The 18,286-nt window shown below is 50.3% G+C and overlaps 4 protein-coding genes across 4 annotated transcripts; 2 read left to right on the plus strand and 2 right to left on the minus strand.

The window, feature by feature from the left end:
* Nucleotides 1-4,091: 4,091 nt before the first annotated feature.
* On the minus strand, nucleotides 4,092-5,514 carry PFICI_10668 (uncharacterized protein; the record flags this gene model as incomplete). The annotated part of the gene is made up of 4 exons (XM_007839249.1): nucleotides 4,092-4,347; nucleotides 4,510-5,159; nucleotides 5,240-5,326; nucleotides 5,410-5,514. The coding sequence occupies 4 exons, from the start codon at nucleotides 5,512-5,514 to the stop codon at nucleotides 4,092-4,094; spliced, it is 1,098 nt and encodes a 365-aa protein (XP_007837440.1).
* A 581-nt stretch (nucleotides 5,515-6,095) lies between these two features.
* Nucleotides 6,096-7,835, minus strand: PFICI_10669 (uncharacterized protein; the record flags this gene model as incomplete). Its single annotated transcript, XM_007839250.1, has 2 exons — nucleotides 6,096-7,669; nucleotides 7,727-7,835. The coding sequence occupies 2 exons, from the start codon at nucleotides 7,833-7,835 to the stop codon at nucleotides 6,096-6,098; spliced, it is 1,683 nt and encodes a 560-aa protein (XP_007837441.1).
* A 2,185-nt stretch (nucleotides 7,836-10,020) lies between these two features.
* PFICI_10670 (uncharacterized protein) lies at nucleotides 10,021-10,875 on the plus strand (the record flags this gene model as incomplete). Its single annotated transcript, XM_007839251.1, has 1 exon — nucleotides 10,021-10,875. The coding sequence occupies one exon, from the start codon at nucleotides 10,021-10,023 to the stop codon at nucleotides 10,873-10,875; it is 855 nt and encodes a 284-aa protein (XP_007837442.1).
* A 3,071-nt stretch (nucleotides 10,876-13,946) lies between these two features.
* Nucleotides 13,947-16,560, plus strand: PFICI_10671 (uncharacterized protein; the record flags this gene model as incomplete). Its single annotated transcript, XM_007839252.1, has 4 exons — nucleotides 13,947-14,027; nucleotides 14,087-14,358; nucleotides 14,398-15,547; nucleotides 15,622-16,560. 4 exons carry the CDS (start codon nucleotides 13,947-13,949, stop codon nucleotides 16,558-16,560), a joined length of 2,442 nt encoding a protein of 813 aa, XP_007837443.1.
* Between the last annotated feature and the right edge of the window lie 1,726 nt (nucleotides 16,561-18,286).

Genomic DNA, 18,286 nt, shown 5'->3' on the forward strand with positions numbered 1-18,286 from the left:
TCCTTCTTTCAAGGTTCCGCACAGAGAGCTAGAGACCCGCAACAACAGCTATGTTTTTTTTTTCTTCTTGAAACGACAGCCGTAGCTCGTCGTCTCGGTGTTGACTCGCTGTTTTCATATCACGAGAGCCTCAAAGAAAAGAAAAAAATAAATGCCTAGCCCCTCCTATGTAAGGCTGCATGGCATCGCGATGCGCGCGCGATCATTCGCCCAGACACACAAGCAGGACGACAAGATCATTAGCGACCTTGGTGGCCATGGATAAACATGATCAAACCAAAAACAAAGTTCACATCGTCGCAACGGTAACACCATTCAGAAGCCATTGCGTTACTAGCTTGGTTAGCTACTACTGCTAGCTTACAAGTTTTGTCACCAAAAAACTTTCTGACAGGCTGGGATGGATGGTATTGCCAGAGCACAATGATATCATTGCTTCTTATTTCCACTCGCATTCTGTCTCGATTCTTCTCCGCATTGAGCAGGACAATCCTGACAATCAGACGGAGGGGAATTCAAGCTTTCGAGCTTTGATACTCTATTCTGTTCCATGAGCTGCTAGTCCTACTCGAATAGGCATGAGTAACAACCAGGTAAGTTTCCGAGTGCAGTAAACAGATAACGCATGCAGATGCGTGCAGTGTGACTGATTCATGCTGTGGAGGAATTTTTTTTTTTCTCTCTTTCGGTTTGCGGCTTCGGTAAGTGGATAATAATCAATTCCACATGGATAGACCTCGCAACAGTGCTTCGATTATGTGTACCCAGCTGCCAGACGAGTCTGGAGCAAAGACTGAGAGAAAAAAATATTCACAAAATGCTGGACCCTCCCCTTGACCCTCCCTTGGAATTCTTCTAGAAAAGCCTACCGCACCACTTTTCTACAGCTGCCTCCGCTTTAATTGGGCATTCGCGATAGTAGCGAGGTACCTGACAGGGTTACATTTTCGCAATCTTTAGCTGTCGATCACTCGTCGCTCGCTGGACATCACCCGGAACCGGTGCGGCTTACTTACCATAGTACCTACCTCTACTACTACTGCGTACTATCACCTCTTTTTCCAGGGCCCCCCCAAACACCGGAATAATGGCAGATATTCGTCTCTTCCCCACCCCTCCCTTTCCTTACAAGTACAAGTAGTAGTCATGTAGGTAGCCGTTTCTGGCCTCGCGACTTGCTCCTGTTGGCGCAAGTGCTACTGCAGCTTGTCTGTTACACTACCTCTAGAACCCATGCGGGCTTCGCCGTCCGAGTTCGAATCCCGTCTCCGAGGGAATATGGGATTGACATTAAGTCCGATTTTGCGGTCGCCGCCCGAGGTTGACCGAATTTGTGTCGGTTTTGAAACGGGCTCGATTATCGCTCATCCCTTTTTTTTTTCTTCCTAAAGAAGCCTCTTATGCCAAGCCATTTTCGCACTGTTGTTATTCTCCGCAGGCATTTCCATCTGTTCTGGCGGTGTTTAACCCAGCAGAAGACGGGAACCAAGAATGCCCCTCAAAACCCGATGACCGGAGTCGTCTTGCCGGTGACTGTAATAGTCGGAGCGTTATTTTTAAGAGTGAAGGGGGAGAAAAAAAATTATTGTGGTACCACGGATATACAAGCTGACAAGGGTCCTGAGATCCAACAGGGAGTGAGTGAGTGAGCATTCCTTCATAACAGCTTTGTATAACATTCACATCAGCCCAAAGATGCAGCATTGCTCATCAGTGATCGACTACCCGTTGATTCTTTTTGGGCAGTTCTGGAATCTTTCGGGATATGCCTCCTTTTGACTAGTATCTTCAATGATTACACTAGACTGAGCCTCCACGGGATTCCAAACGCCCTGTTGATTTCTGTCACGGCCCCCTGGCGCCTCTTTCTAAGACCTGGGTTGTCATCAGTCTACAGCACTAGCCAACGTCTACGTGTGCACTTCAGGTCGGGTGCGGGGACCTCTCGCGCCCCGACCTAACACCGATGTGCGGGTTGGATTCCGTTTGACCTATAGCAACATGAAATTTCGAGGCTCAATGCGACATTCACACGAGACAACATACCCAACAGGGAAGAGGGAGAGAGAAACACTCCATGATTTGTGAATTGACTAATCAATCATCTGTCATCTGCGCAGAAAAATTTTGCCAGAAGGATCATTTAGAGCCCGCTGACCAAGTGGTCCAATAACTTAAAAAAAAAATGCATTCGATTATTTGAATTTTTCTAATTCATGAAAGGTGCATCCTTGAGATCAAAGCGCTGGAGTGCTGGATCCCTTTACCCAGCGTCCACTTCTTACTAACATGGCGGATCAAGATTGACTTGTTGGCCGTAGTTAAACGCCTAGACTCCGATCTTAGTATCCATATATTTTCGGCGTTAAGGAGTCACGACTTTCTCGTTTCTCTTTTATCATGTACCTTTTCTTTTATTGTGGACCTATTTCCGCGCCCATCCATTGGGGTCTACTTCTGCCCATTTTTTATTCATTATTTTCTTCTACTCGGGGGGATCGACACTATCATGTGATCCATAATCTCCAAACTATAGAATACAACCTCACAAGACTGTTATAATGCTGGTCGCCCGGAACTTGTAAAGTACCTACCTGGGTCATGGTTTATTCCATTAAGAAACCCAGTCGGGCGGAACCGAGTTGCCATTCTGAGCTCCGCGGCATTAGAGTTTAGCGCCGCTGGCTTTGACAAGAGTTCCTCCGGCTGCATAAAACCTCGGTGCCGTACAATGTCTTTTTGCTGAGAAGAAAATTGTGTCAACTATGTCATAGCTAGGCAAATAACAGAATTTTCAATCGAAATCGTCGCGAAATTTCCATCTTATACATTGGCGCCGCTGAAACCTGGTTCGCTAGTTCAGTAGTCTGTTTTTGTTTTTTTAATCTTAAGGACTAGAATGCTCTTTTTTAGGATTTATGGAAGATTCCACACAAAAACATAACAACTTCAATGGAGTACACCTTCAAGATATGTGGACTCTTTAAAGAGTCAGCGATATGCTTGAGACGGGGGCAATCTTGTTATGTGCACTATTCGGTACACTGGGTCCCCTATTCAAGATTGCTGCCTCGGTATTCTGCCCGAAAGAAAAAAATCCCATTGAAATCTGGAGTTCTTTTTTGGATGTGGGAAAGTTGCCGTCTTGGCGGGCTGCACTATCTGCCCACCGAGGAAAATAGTCGTGGCTCGGATTACAAATGCCGGCATTGGCTCATGTAAGCGATCTAGAAGCTCCCCTACCCACGATTGGGATCTCTTTTAGCCTATCATCCGGCCGACTCGAAGAGACGTCTAATCCCCCCGTCATCACTGACGGGGGACGAATCGCCTCCCCCAAGTCCCCTTTCCCTTCATCATAATTACGTCTTAGATTGGCCCTTACCCTGTTATGCTGCATGGCGAGAAAAAGGCAATGAAGCACGGAATAATTAACCGTAGGATAAAACACACGATAGTTGACACTATATTCTGTCGTTGTCGCTCGGGCCTTTCCGAATCACGTCAACATGCATTGTAGAGCTTCTTTCAGGTGGGCATGGCCTTAGCTCAGGTATTTATTTCCTTAGTATCGTACAAGTTTATACAACTCCATGGAGATAACGCTGCCTAAGGAATCTTAGATGGTTCTCAGCACCAGAATACGCGACGGGTGACGTCTTCACTTGGTGTAATCTTTCTTTGAGTGAAGCCATGCCCGCACGTTCTGGGCCGGTCCTCACAAGACGATAGATAGCTGTGACACAAACATTTTGTTCCCACTGGCCTTCTGCCGAAGAATCATTGTGAGAGCAAACATCAGCACCTGGTCGAGGCTGGTCTAATTCATCCCTGCCCATTCATGATGGATCTTTGATGCCACTAGGAGGAACAGCAGTGCTCTAGCAGCAATATCGATCGATTCTATTTGAGCATATTAAAAAATGATATAGTCTATCAATGGAATCATCCCGGATCGCCAGGGCAATGTCCCTATTCTGGAAAGGTCTATCAGTATTTACCAGATGATCATTCTTTGTCGTAGATCTATCGGATCCCCCTCGTCTTGCCGAGTCTGTGTAGAGGAGTCTCCCCAAACCCAATCTGTCCAACTACAATTTCGGACCGCTGGGCTCACTCCGCTTCAGGCGCACGACGCCCTGTGAGATCATGATGTCAGCAGCAGTTCGGTTTGAAATCTTTTGGTGGGCATTTACCTCTTGGTGGCATGTTGCCAATAGTGTTCCATCCTTGCTGAAGATGCGCTGTGTAACGACTCCTCGCCCGTCACCAGACCAAGGACTCTCCATCTCGGCAAACATCCACTCGTCTGCTCGGACCTTTTTGGGATTGTGGAAGTAAATGACACTATTGGGCTTGTTTAGCAAGTAGGCTTCTCCAATGAAGCTTATCCCAGTGCAAGGCATGAACAGTAGTGACAGGAGGGCTTGCATGCTTGCATATATATCATATCAGGATGACAAGTAGTTGTAGAAGGAGGCGGCTCAAGATTGTGAAATGGAAACTCACTGGTCCAAAGAAACCATCATGCCAACGGCTGGCCGGCCCTTCATATCGTCAATGGAGCCGCTGCCCTCAAACTCGAGGAGCTTGGTGACACGGTCCTTGACCTCTGGGGACAGCCGACCAAAGTCCTCGGCGCGGAAGGGGAAGCGCCAGAGCTGATGGATGCGGCTGACGGTGCCGATAAAGTAGCTGTCACTGACATAGGCGAGGGCGCTCTGGTGCGCCTGGTGGCCCCCGGCCTCGCTGATGCGGCCCCGGGCCCGTACCCAGTGCCGCGTCTTCTTACGCTCTGGCGGACCGTCGGGCTCCCCCGTCACCTCGATACGATAGCTCTCAAAGGGCGAGCTGCCGCCGCGCCCAAAATCCTCTTCGTCGTAGTCATCGGGCGGCGCCCGCACGCCTGCCGGCATCGCCACCGCGTGGTGCACCTCTCGGTTGGCCACCTCCTCGCCCATGTCCCGCGTAAAGGACATGGTGACGGTAAAGATGGCCCGGCCGCGCTGCCGCGCCTGTACTGTCCGGGTACAGAAGGACTTGCCGTCGCGCACCCGCTCTACATGGTAGAGGATGGGCACCGTTGAGTCGCCAGCCAGCACAAAGTAGCAGTGATACGAGTGTACCACAAAGTTCGACGGCACGGTGCGCTGGGCAGCCTGCAGAAGACACGAAATAAAGGTGTTATTGAAGGTCCACTTGCCACGAATCAAGTCAAGGACTGCCGCTTTGTACATACCGCCAAAGTCTGCGCAATGACAGCGCCACCATATATACCCCTAGCCCCTGGCGGATGCCATAATTCTCTGGTGTTTGTGAAAATGTCCTACAAAATGAAGTTTTAGCAAACAAGTAGGCTACCGCATCACATAGAGATGAACGCGTTGCTTGAAAGGACTGTCTTCTTACTGGTCCAATAATGCTCAAATCGGTCAATTCGAGCGCGTTCTCAATCAGAGCCTTGCTGGAGTCCTGCTCCGGGGGCTTAATCAAGGTCGCGCGGCTGCTTGCCATTGTTTAAGTGTCGCCCTGGATCGGGCCAGTGTCTAGGTATGTAGGTACTAGGCAGACAGACTTCTCTCGTTGCCACTCCAATAGCTGCGGAAAGGCCGTACGACAAGTCGATTGGGGGTTGCAGAATCAATGCAGGGTACGTCTGATGACGCTTCTAGGTATAATTCTGATGCAGAAGGCCAGCAGTGCCCGTCTTAAAATGGACGTGTATGGCGACGTGAAGTTGATTGACAGCTGAAATTTTGCCGAGGTTCGGTTGCCCCTGGACATTGGCATGGATCACTGATTGGGGGGACTTTGGTAGCGGGTCCAGCCGACGGAGTCTTGCCCCAGAGGCCCGGAGTTTTGGTACCTGGCACACGGCAATTGACACCAAAGCAACCTTACACAGTCTTGGCACTTCACGTGAACCACCAGCAAATGCATTTTTTGTTACATGTTCATCAAAGTCAAGCCGATGTAATGAAAGTGGCCAAGGTCTTCCAAGAGCAAGACCCCAATGCTGTCTATTCACAATTGCCGCACAGTGATCGCCACCGAACCAGTCCTTCTATAATGCATACCCTACCCTGGCGCCTATTCTATTGCGATGCAACATTGTGAAGACTGATATCCTCCCGCTGCAACGGAGACATGACTGTGGTCCGAAGCTGCTCAATGTCTTGGACAGTCTCACCGTTGGGACCAGCACCATTTGTAGGACCGCTGCTTGCTACCGTCTGTGGGTTAGAGTGCGATGCTGCAGAGATGGGCTTCTGCTTCTTGCCCCGAAGCTCCAAGAGATGATCAAAGTATCCCTCGGGCACTGGCGTCACGTAGCGACCGCAGAAGACACCAACCTCAAACTCCTTGGGACCATTCTCGGGTGAGCACTCCGCACAAGCAGCCTTCAAGTCGGCCAAATCTTGATAGACGACATCGTCGGCACCAATGATCTTTGCTACGGCGTGTCGGTCGCGGTCTGAAGCAATCAACTCAGCAGGGCTAGCCAGATCGATACCATAGATGTGAGGGTGTGTGATCGGAGGGGCACAAGATGCAAAGATGACCTTCTTCGCGCCAGCTTCTCTTGCCATGACGACAATTTCTTTACTGGTTGTGCCTCGCACGATACTGTCATCCACCAAAAGGACACAGCGTCCTTCAAATTCAGACTCAATCGCGCTCAGCTTTCTGCGAACGCCCTTTTGGCGTTGACTCTGACCAGGCATGATGAAAGTGCGGAAAACATAACGATTCTTGACGAAGCCTTGAGAGTAGGGTTTCCTCAAACTCTCTGCGACCGAGGCCGCGGATGTGTTGGCAGTCTCCGGGATAGGGATAACGGCATCAATTTCGTTGATGCCATCCTCGCCCAGAATTTGACGAATCTTGTCTGCGAGCTTGTAACCCATTTGCTGTCTGCTCTTGTGCACGCTGATACCATCAATGGTGGTGTCGGGTCTTGCATAGTACACGTATTCGAAAATATCAGGGCTGTAAGATTTTGGCTCCTCGACTTGGCGGAAGACGGGTTCCTTGCCCTTGCCCAAGAACACAGCCTCACCAGGCTTGATGTCACGAATGTTGGAGAAGCCAAGTTGTCTCAGGGCGATCGACTCTGATGCCAGCATGTAGTCCATGGCTCCAGGGAGTGTGTCTGATGGCCTCTCGCCCAGGACCAGAGGCCGGATGCCGTTGGAATCGCGGAAAGCGAGAAGGCCGTATCCGGCAATCATGGCAGTGCATGCCCATCCTCCCTTGCAACGGGCATACATTCGGCTGAGTGCTGCGAAGATATCCTCGTAGTTGACTCTGGCCTTGCCGGTTTCATTGAGCTCATTAGCAAAAATGTTCAACATGAGCTCGCTATCACTGTCGGTATTGATGTGTCTGTGTGCCTCCTTGTCAAGGAACTCACGCAGCTCAGGTGCGTTGATGAGGTTTCCGTTGTGAGCAAAGACAATGCCGTAGGGACTGTTGACATAGAACGGTTGTGCCTCGGCGGACGAGGATGTACCGGCAGTGGGGTATCTCAGGTGGCCGATAGCCATGGAACCGGGCAAGTCGTGCACACGGTTTCCCGACTTGAACACATCGGCAGCCATTCCGTTACCCTTGCACTGGTACACACGACCTCCTGCCGCGCAAGTTGCGATTCCACACGCATCTTGGCCTGTTGATGGCGTATAAGCATGGGTCCCAAGCTAGAATGGAGACTTGAGTATAATACCTCGGTGTTGCAGGAAGTAGAGGGCGTTGTGAACATCCGCTGCAGCTCTGCAGGGTGCGTTCGGGTTGTCGCCGATGTGGCCTAGGATGAGCGCTAGGATTCCACACATCTTGGAGACTATTATTTCCCAAGATACTGTTAGCTCATGGACCGCAATACATTGCGCTAGGTTATCATGAAAATTTGGCAAGGTGTGTTGATCAGAGTGTGAATAGTGTGTCCGCAGCGTATGCTAGGCAGTCGAACATTTGATAAAAAAGAACTCATCATGAAACAACAAAAGGACATTGGCGCCTCAATCTTGACAGGAGCGCAAGACCGGGTGACAATGCCAGCATGGGGGGTTTAACTCGTTCCTCTGCTGATAAGGACGCTTTGCAGCGTCTCCGAAGCAAAGTGGTAAAGAGACGTGTAGGCCAAGACGATGCCGTGTGGCGTATGGAAGCAGCGGAAAACGGAAGCTCTGGAAGCTTGACTCACCTTGAAGTATTCGTCAGGAAACAGAGAATCCCTAGGAATGATTGATGACCCAATGAGCAAGCAGACACTGCAGTGCAATGTTGCTTGTGGTATCCAAAGATTGAGGCAAAAAAAAAACGAGCCTCGATGATAAGGATAACGTAGGGCGAAGCCTCACAGGGCTTGAACGGAGGGGCAGAAACCGGAAAGGTGGTGAGATTTGTGAAAAGAATCCGGGCTGGTTCAGGGTCCGATCTGGAGCTGGAATTTGACACCCTGCCAAGAGAGTGCAAAAGCACTGAATGCAGAAAAATCGAAGAAGCACGAGTCTGACATTGTTTCTCTAGCTTGTTGGGCTGGGTAAAGTTTTGGAGTCGGAGGCGACGGCCTTCAAGTAGGAAGGAGAAAAAAAAATAAAAGTGGAGGAGGAAGCTTGGTGGGGTTCAATTTTGGAGAAATCCCACATCTCTAATTGGTTGAAGTTGCGCAGGGCTTTCGCGCCGCATACTGCTCCTCTATATCTCCGCAACCGGGTCTCTCTCTCGAAATATCAGCGTCGACTGGTTGTAATTGATTTTTTTCTTCTTAGAGTTTGTATGCATCTTATTGTCGGCGATTCCATATCATCATCTCTTGGAAAATATGGAAGTTTAATCCCCCCATGTCATTTCATCTCTGCACTTTCTCTGGCTTGCGAATATTCAAAACAGTCAAAAAATTCTTGTTAGTGAGCGCTGGCACAATAAGTGCTATGCCGATCAAAGCCGATACCGCTTTCCTAGTGCAATGAAGTGAACTAAGCTGCAGCAAGTCGCGCGTCGCCCACAGAAATACTCAACACACACGAGTCACGCGCATAGTGATTTCCAATACTGGGTTGCTGGGCAGCTGGCAAGTATATTTAGAGAAAAAACTTTGTGAGCCTTTCTCCAGTGTGTCTCAATAAGTTATAGATGCTGCAGAAAACCCAGATACGATGATGTTATACTTATGTGCGGATCGCAAAATCCCACGTGACCCGTGCGTGGCTCAATCAATGCTCGCTCCCTCTGCGTTTCCTTTTTGTCATCCGCTGACTGATGCGGCGGGCGACGTTTTGCACCTGAGGAGGTACGTACTATGTACATGCCGCACACTTTTCAATGGCTTTCCTAGTGGCAAGAATGAATACGAACAACTTACCAGCAGCTCCAAGTGACATTTCAACATGACATCAAACCAAGGACCTTCTGGACCTTTTCTACATCATATTCTAAACAACACTGCTATAGATGGAAAGATGTTGAAAATCTGTTCCCGTCGAACTGGATCCGGCGCTTGTCGCTAAGCAGATCTATGGAGACAGATGGCATCTGTCAGCAGACACATGATTGGCTCATCTCGGATTTAGGTGGGGCAAGTCGCTCAATCAGCATGAGCTAATCGCTCATAAGCAATACTCATCAATGGGAGAAGAATGATCACCACCATACAATATGACAAGTCTTAAAAGATCTCGTTTCTCCTTGGACTCTCCAATTAGCTGATCCTTTTTAATCATCTGTCATCGCTTCTGAAGATATTCGCGGCTTCTAGAAGCTGTTCATTCATTCCTATATATGCCCCGATTCGCCTTCTTGTCGTCAATTCTGGTCATCTCCATTGCAATCCTCTTGTACAACAATCAGCCACTAGTAACTTCCTTCTGGAACGCAGTATCAAACAACACCTCTTTCGGGCCCACCACTGAATCCAGAGAAGCAAAGCATCTCAATACTCAGACTTACTCCTCGGAACCAACAATCAGTTCTGCGGATCAGAATTCCGAGCAGTCAATGAACGCTGTGAAAAACACAATGTCCAAGACACTCTCCCACGCAAAGATTGTCCCGAACCGCTCCGGTGCCCGAGGACACTCTGATCATGGGTGGCTCAACACCTACCACAGTTTCTCGTTCGCCGATTGGTATAACCCAGACCGTGTGCATTTTGGCAGCCTGCGGGTGCTGAACGAGGACCGGGTCAAGCCCAACACGGGCTTCCCCACGCACCCGCATCGGGACTTTGAAATCTTCAGCTACGTCCTGTCGGGCGAGCTCACCCACCGCGACAGTATGCTGCGCAAGGGCGCCGAGGGCGGCCAGTCGGACAAGTTCTACCGCATGCACCGGGGCGACGTGCAGTTCACCACGGGCGGCACGGGCATCGCGCACTCCGAGTTCAACGAGCACAACCGGGACACGGTGCATTTCCTGCAAATCTGGGCCATGCCCTGGAAGCGCGGCCTCACGCCCCGCTACCACACCCGCCACTTTGACGACGAGGACAAGAAGCTGGGCTTTGTGACCATCCTGAGCCCCCTCAAGGCCGGCCCAGAGGCCACCGCCGAAGAGGAGAAGAATGCCGAGCCCACCATCCCTGAAACCATCCCCATCCATGCCGATCTTGTCATGGCTGCTGGTATTATCGCGCCCGAGAACAAGTTCGAGTGGATCGTGGGCGGCAAGGCCGGCGGAAACAACAAGCGCAAGGTCTACATCCATGTGCCCATGACCAAGGGCGGCAAGACCAAGGTTCGTCTGGATGGAAGGGATGACATCCTGGGTGAAGGTGATGGTGCCTTTGTGGATGGTCTGTTCGCCGGAGACAAGTTGGCAGTCGAAAGTGTTGGTGAGGTAGATGCTGAAGTGGTCGTGTTGGATACGGCATAAGACAGGAGATTGTGAGAACTGGGGTTATCAAATAAGCGTGTTAGTAATTAGAAAGCATCTTTGAAAGTAGAAATTGAGCCGAGATGATCAAGTCAAATTGGGCCATTTTGTATTTGGGCAACATGGATGGGTATATTGCTTTGAGATTTGGAAGTGACATGACATAATCAATGCGAATATGCACAAATTGATTAAACCCATGAGGAAAGAATGAGTGCAACCGATTCATTCAAGAGCTCCACCAGTTTTCGCCAGACTACTAAGTAGACTGAAGTTCTGGAAAAAGATCTGGTCTCTTGAGAGGTCCGCCTGGGTAGTGATGATCCAATACACTTCGTGACTCGAGAATAACATCGTGATGAGTGCTTTTCTACATGGACATGATTCGTAGAATTACCAGCCAGGCCACAAAAAATATTATGGAACTACTAATTTGATGAGGTGGCCATACACTTCAGTTGGGATGGATAGTTTGATATCTTAGATCACATTGACAAGAAGCTTACTGGACTATCATGATCGGAACCGTGACCGACGTTCGTTCCGCCTTTGGCCTTAATAGTTCAGCAGAAAACTGTCCTATGACCTTATCATAATTCAGGCGTAGGTAAATGTCGGGTCAAACGCCGGGCAGACGGTGTGTCTCATAAATGCCTCCACTTGGTCACCGTCGTCTTATCATGAACGGGCGGATGCATTGCTCCTGTGCAAATGGCTAGTATATGTCGGAGCGTTTCTTTTGCTCGCCATCGCCTCAATTGACGAAATAGCAAGGTTCCAAGGTCTGACCCAAAAAGCATTGTGACTGATCGTGCGATTCGTTACATTTATATTCCATTCGTCTTGATGTTTCCTGTGAAATGGATGAGTGGCCAAAAGTAGCTCGCCGAAAAGACTTTGCTTGGTGGAAGCGAGAATGTGCCGCAATCGAGCATCAATAGTTCCAGCGCTCCATCCACTTGTTGTTATTACCTCTGCAAAACATGATACGGTGGAGGACAGGGCTATCTGCAGGTACAGTCTCTGGAGGCGCCTAGACTGCATCCACAACATGACGGCTTTCACTCCTTCAGACATGATCGTGGGTGGAGTCGAGCTGAAAGTCCTAGAGCTAGGCCGAAAACTAACTCAAAGTCCGGTGGGAAAAAGGGCAGCTAGCGGGTCCATACTCTTTACTATTTTTCTGATCCAAGGTCATGCTTAAAAACTGAGTTGATTAAAACGTTGCGCGACTGGTAATAGCTTAATATGTGCACGGTTGCTCCATGTCAATGAGTTGGAAACTAGCTGCCACTTTGTCGACTGGTTTACGGCCGAATACAGCAAATTCAATCTAGCTTTATCCCTTCTTGCAATGCAATATCTCATTGTTTGTAAATCCCGTCGAGTGCGGATCAAACGAGGTCAACGGGCTGGGCGGGAAGGGGAAAAAAACAACTAAAAAAAAAAAAAACAACTTGGAAGCAGACAGGGCAGTGGCTTGCGCTGCAAACGCCATAGCTTTTGACAGGTCAGCTCACTCGGACAGTCATTTCGCACTCAGGCAGCCAAAGCTACCCGGACGACTGAGCTGAACGGGAAGAGGCGTCTGTTTAGTATTGGCGCGAGTAATGATGAGAGAATTCACGATGGACCTTTCCGTTGGACAATCGCCCCAAACTTCAATAGCGGGAATAAAAAAAAAGGCACAGACTAAGTGTCATAGTATCAGATCATATCATAAAATTTCTCAGCAATGACATACCCAATACTCTCGGGGAAATATAGAATTGGGCTAACGTCGCTTCGGAAATGGGTCCAAAAGAGAGCCTGAGCCCTTCGGAGGATACTGAGCCCCACTAGGGCAGAGGGTTGTGGTTTGTGCTTTGAGACCCTGACGCTACCTTAGCAAGCGCATGGGGCGGCCGCTGCTGTTGCTATCCTGTTCCGCATTTTCCCAGGCACAAGAGATGACATCTGGAGCCGCAGCAACAATTATGATTTGATGTGGAATGGCTGCCTGCCGTAATGTTGCCTACCAACTCAAAGACACTCCAAAGGAATACTCGTGTCAATTCAATGGCCCCACGATCGATCTACAATGGTGTTGTGCAGGAGATCTGGCTGCTTGGCGGCTTGACGTTGACATGCGAGCGTTGATCTTTCCTGATTGACAGAGTCTCCATTGAACAAGCTCTCCATCAGATTCCAGAGCCGCCCAAAAAATGTGACAGAAATGGCAGAGATCAACCCCTGAGGCGGCAGCACACCACGTCTTTTCTTTGCGCTTCGGGTGAATAACCCGGCTCGCCAACAGCTACGCCGCAGACTGTCATGAATGGGCTCTGGCCAAGTTTCCCGCTAGGATGGTTCGACCCATGCCAAGCGGCCGGTCATTTACCCACTTGGTTCTGCAAATAGCTGGGCTCCCTCGCTGGGCGACCAATCATATGTGCGTGTGCCCTACTGTGTATGCAGGAGGCATAATGCAAGTGTATCGAGCCTCGGCGTGCCTGTGCGCTATACCTGTTCCTGATGCCTTGCTTGCCCAATATTGACTTGTGGCGTGATGACTTCTGCATCGATGAGGGGAATACTGACCAGGGACTTGTCTAGTCCAGGCATCGTGGCCATGCCGGGCCCTTTGATACATCACAAACATAGAATGGATATGTGACCAAGACGGTACCGGCAGAGCCTGTGCTGCATGGCCTGGCAGAACTAGAACCCACAAACCTCATCGAAAGCTCATTTGCGTTGTGGATTACTTAGACACCCGGCGAATGGATTTGGCAATGCTCGCGGTTCGGGCGAGGGCATCGGACTGTATGGCACAGCCGAGCAGGCGGCTTTATCTTGACTGGACCGCTGCCGGAATATTCTTCATCTTCTTTCCCTTCTTTCCTGTCTTCACTCCGTCATCAAGCAGTCAAGACGACAATACACGGCCTATACAGCCAGCCGTTGCAGCCTTTTTGGTTTGCGTCCCTTCTTTGATCTAGTCGATCGTTGTCACTCTTTGCGGTTTCGGCCACATTACAGTCATTCCCATACCACGGAGTAATTTATAATCAATTAATTCCTTGTTCAAGATGTTGAGCAAGTCAGTTATTGCGGCCGCTGTCCTGTCAGCGGCTCCGGTCTTGGCCACCACCCAGTTGAGCGCCTACTGGGTAAGTCGAATACTACCATGCCGGTGATCTGCGTGACGATATACTGACACATGGTATAGGGCCAGAATGGAGACGAGAACGAGAGACTGAGGGACTTCTGTGACACCACGGCACTTGACTACGTTACCCTTGCCTTTGTCAACAGAGCCCCCAAGTCTGTTGGCGACCTGCCCGGCACCAACTTTGCCGCCCACTGCGCCGGCACAACTTACGATGATTCGAAGCTCCTGAGCTCTTGTACCTATATCCGAGAGGACATCACGTACTGCCAGGGTCAGGGCAAGAAGATCCTCCTGTCGATTGGTGGCGTGTTCAGCGCCGAGAACTTGGTGTCAGACACAGTGGCGGCCGTTACTGGTACCACAACCAGTGACTACAGCCTTCCGGATAACGAGACTGGAGAGTGGTTTGCTGAGTACCTCTGGGGTGCATTCGGCCCCAAGACGGATGACTGGGCCTACGAGCGTCCTTTCGACTATGGCACCGTCAGTGTTGAGGTTGACGGTTTCGATTTTGACATTGAGAAGAAGTTTGACAACCAGGAACCTTACGTCAAATGTATCAACAAGCTCCGCGACCTCAGCTCCGGACACGGCAAGATCATCTCGGCCTCCCCCCAGTGCCCTGTCGGTGATGACAACGAGTACTTCCAGATGCGTGACATTCTGATGGGTGCCACCTTTGACAGGATTTCGATCCAGTTCTACAACAATGGACAGTGCGAGGGTGACGAGTTCAACTTTGCCGCTTGGGTTGAGTGGCTTGCAGGTACTTGCAACAACAAGGCCGAGCTGTACATTGGTCTTCAGGCCATCCCTGACGGTACCCAAGGTTCGACTGGCTACGTTGAGCCTGAGGACATTTCGGCTCTCGTCTCCGTGGCTAGCACTTACTCATACTTTGGTGGTATCATGCTTTGGGATGCCAGCTACGCCTCTACCATTGTTGCCTCCTCGGGCAAAAGTTACCTCTCCAGCTGCGCCTCTGCTATTGGCAAGACCGTGACCACCATCACGACCTCTGCTACTACCCAGTCTGCTACCTCTTCGTCTAGCAGCTCCGCCTCGACTTCGAGCACTGTGACCACCACTTCCAGCTCCGCCGCTGTTACCACATCCAGCTCCGAGTCTGTTAGCAGCACCTCGTCTTCTGCTGCTACCACTTCGAGCACGGAATCTGCCAGCAGCAGTTCTTCTGCCTCCACCAGCTCTGATACTCTTACGACATCGAGCTATGAAGCAGTCAGCACCACCTCGTCGTCTGCTTCCAGCAGCAGCTCCACCGAGTCTTCCAGCAGCGCCACTGCTTCCTCAGGCAGCTCCTCATCTGCTGACTCCACTAGCAGCACTTACTCTGCTTCCTCTTTCATCAGCTCCTCGGTTCCTTCTTCTAGCATCCCCGCTACTTCCAGCATTGCTAGCTCGAGCGCCGCCATCACGAGCAGTGCTGCCTTGTCCTCCACCTACAGCCAGTCGGCTCCTGTTACTACATCGGCTTCCACTAGCACTGATGACGACGACGTAAGTCTCAAATAACTAGACCTAAATGACGAGAGCCATGTGATTGTACGAATGCTAACCAATTATTTTAACAGTCCTGTGACGAGGAGACCGACGACGAGGCCCTCCCCTCTTCCACCGGATCATCCTCTGTCTACCCTACGCTTGTTCCTACCGGCTACGTGACTGGCTCTCCTTCCGGATACCCCTCTGGTAGCCCGTCGGGATACCCAGCTGGCCCCTACGGCAACGGAAGTGTTACCAGCGCGGTCGAGTACACCACCAGCACCGTTTACAGCACCAAGGTCTACACCGTCACCTCGTGTGCCCCCACTGTGACCAACTGCCCTGCCAAGCTTGGCTCAGTCACCACCGAGATCGTCGCCGTCTACACCACCGTCTGCCCCGTTACCGCCACCGAGACTGGCGTTGCCTCGTCCACTGCTGCTAAGCCTACTGAGGTGACCTCCGCCAGTGATGTCGAGTATACTACTAGCACTGTCTACAGCACCAAGGTCTACACTGTTACCTCGTGCGCTGCTACTGTGACTGACTGCCCCGCCAAGATCGGTAAAGTTACCACTGAGGTTGTTGCTGCTTACACGACGGTTTGCCCCGTCACTGCAACCGAGACTGGAGTCGCTACTGCTCCCACCGCTCCTGGCAGTGGCTCGAAGGCATACTCTACAGTCCCTGCTGGCGGTAGCTACTCTGTTTCCTCCGCCGTCCCCGCCGGTAGTGCTTCCAAGTCCTACTCTGCCATTCCTGTCAGCAGCTTCACCACCTACCTGAGCGCCCCCATCTACCCTACGGGCAAGTCCAACAGCACAGTTGCCGCTTCGGGTACCGTCAAGCTGTCGAGCTCGTCTAGCGCTGCCGCGACTAGCAGCCTCGCTCTCTCGACCAGCAAAGCTTCTGCCGCCACCACTGCTCCTATCTCTGCAGTGACCACGGCACCTGCCACTGCCGGTGCAGCGAAAGCTATGGTCAGCTTCGGTGCCGCTCTGGCAATGGTGATGGCTCTGGCGATTTAGAGTCTCCAGTACCGGACTTGGGGTTTCTTTTTCATCTTCAGCATATGGTTTCACTCGGGATAAGGACAAGGTGCATCATCAGCCAGCACGTTCCACTAGCATAATCATGCATATTTCTTGAATAAAAACAAATCTTGACAAATATATTCTTCCCACAGCCATGAAATGACTTTCTCATGTTTGCATTCCCAACCTTCAATGTGCACATTTGGTCACTTATGAGAAACCTACAACTGATCTCCTGTTTCGAATGAAAGTTATTAGCTTCATGATCTCATAAATCCACTCGGCTTCAACTTACGGCTGGTAAGGCTCCTCAAGGAATGCAATCTCATCTTTGCTAAGCTCCAGGTCCAGTGCCGCAATGGTATCTTCGAAGCGCTCCATCTTGGATATACCTATGATGGGAGCTGCGACGACGTCCTGGTGGAGGACCCAAGCTGTGGTATCGGGATTAGAAGAGAAGAAGGAGGGCTCGTCGTCACACATGTGGGTTTGTCTTACCCAGTGACACTTGTGCCATCGACACGCCCCTCTTCTTAGCCAAGTCTTCCACGCGACGATTAATCTCTTTTTCCCAATCCACGTTGAGAATAGCTTCATCATGGTATGCATCGGATGTCTGAGCCAAATTGAACACCAGTCAGCGATAATATGTACCAAAGCCGACTTTCTGTCACATTTTATACGCACCGAGCGGACAGTATCATAAGCTTGCTGCAATGGTCGCGTCAAGTCTGTGACAAGTCATGAATTGAGTAAACGAGTAACACCAACAGAACCACGACGAGGAAAGAACTCACGGCCTTTGGCCATTGGGCTCCATGGCGTGCTACCGACGCCAAGATGCTTGAGCAACGGCATCATTTCTCGTTCTTCCTCGCGATAGAGAAGATTATAAAAGTTTTGACAATTGATGAATGGTGTAAGATTGTTTGCAATCGCAAAGTCTGGATGAGCAATGTTAGCCCAACGAACCAGCTTTAAGCATGGAACCCAGACAACTTACTCTGCATTGCATGAAATTGCCATGCCCAGCAGCTGCTCATACCAATGTATCGCACGTAGCCGGCCTGTACAACATCGTGTAACGCTCGCATAGTCTCCTCGATCTAACAGTATGAATTAACATTCTGGCGTTTTTTGTATTGGCAGATCACAAGCATTGCTTACAGGAGTTTCGTAGTCAAAACGGTGCAACTAATCCCACGTATTAGCTTGATTAGTTCCAGAACTGCAAGGTGTATTACCTGAAGAATATCAATGTAATCGGTCTGTAGCCGTTTCAAGGCAAGCCGGACATTATCGAAGATGTGCTAAAATGAATTGTATAAGTAGCTGCCCAGAACAAACGGCAGCTAGTGCCTACCTTTCGATTGTTGCCGGCGGTCAGGGTAAGGCCCGCTGGTCCCTGTGTCGAGGAATCGCCCACAGGAAAGTATGACTATGTACCAAGTCAGTCTACACAATCAATGTTCAGGTAGTAGAGGAGGAGGAAGAGGTTCCGACTTTGGTCATGACTACAACTGCTTCTCTTGGAACCGTCTTCAAGAATTTCCCCAGTATCTCTTCGCTCACTCCATTGCAGTAAAAGTTGGATGTATCAAAGGTGTTGAATCCAAGTTCCCAGGCTCTCTGGTGAATATTTAGCGCCGCGTATACCCATACGACGTTAAATGGCAGGGTTCGGTACTGACCTGCAAATGCTTCAAAGCCTCTTCCTCTT

This window comes from Pestalotiopsis fici, assembly GCF_000516985.1.
Source record: "Pestalotiopsis fici W106-1 unplaced genomic scaffold PFICI_Scf_7, whole genome shotgun sequence".
In the NCBI taxonomy this organism is placed as follows: Eukaryota; Fungi; Ascomycota; class Sordariomycetes; order Amphisphaeriales; family Sporocadaceae; genus Pestalotiopsis; species Pestalotiopsis fici.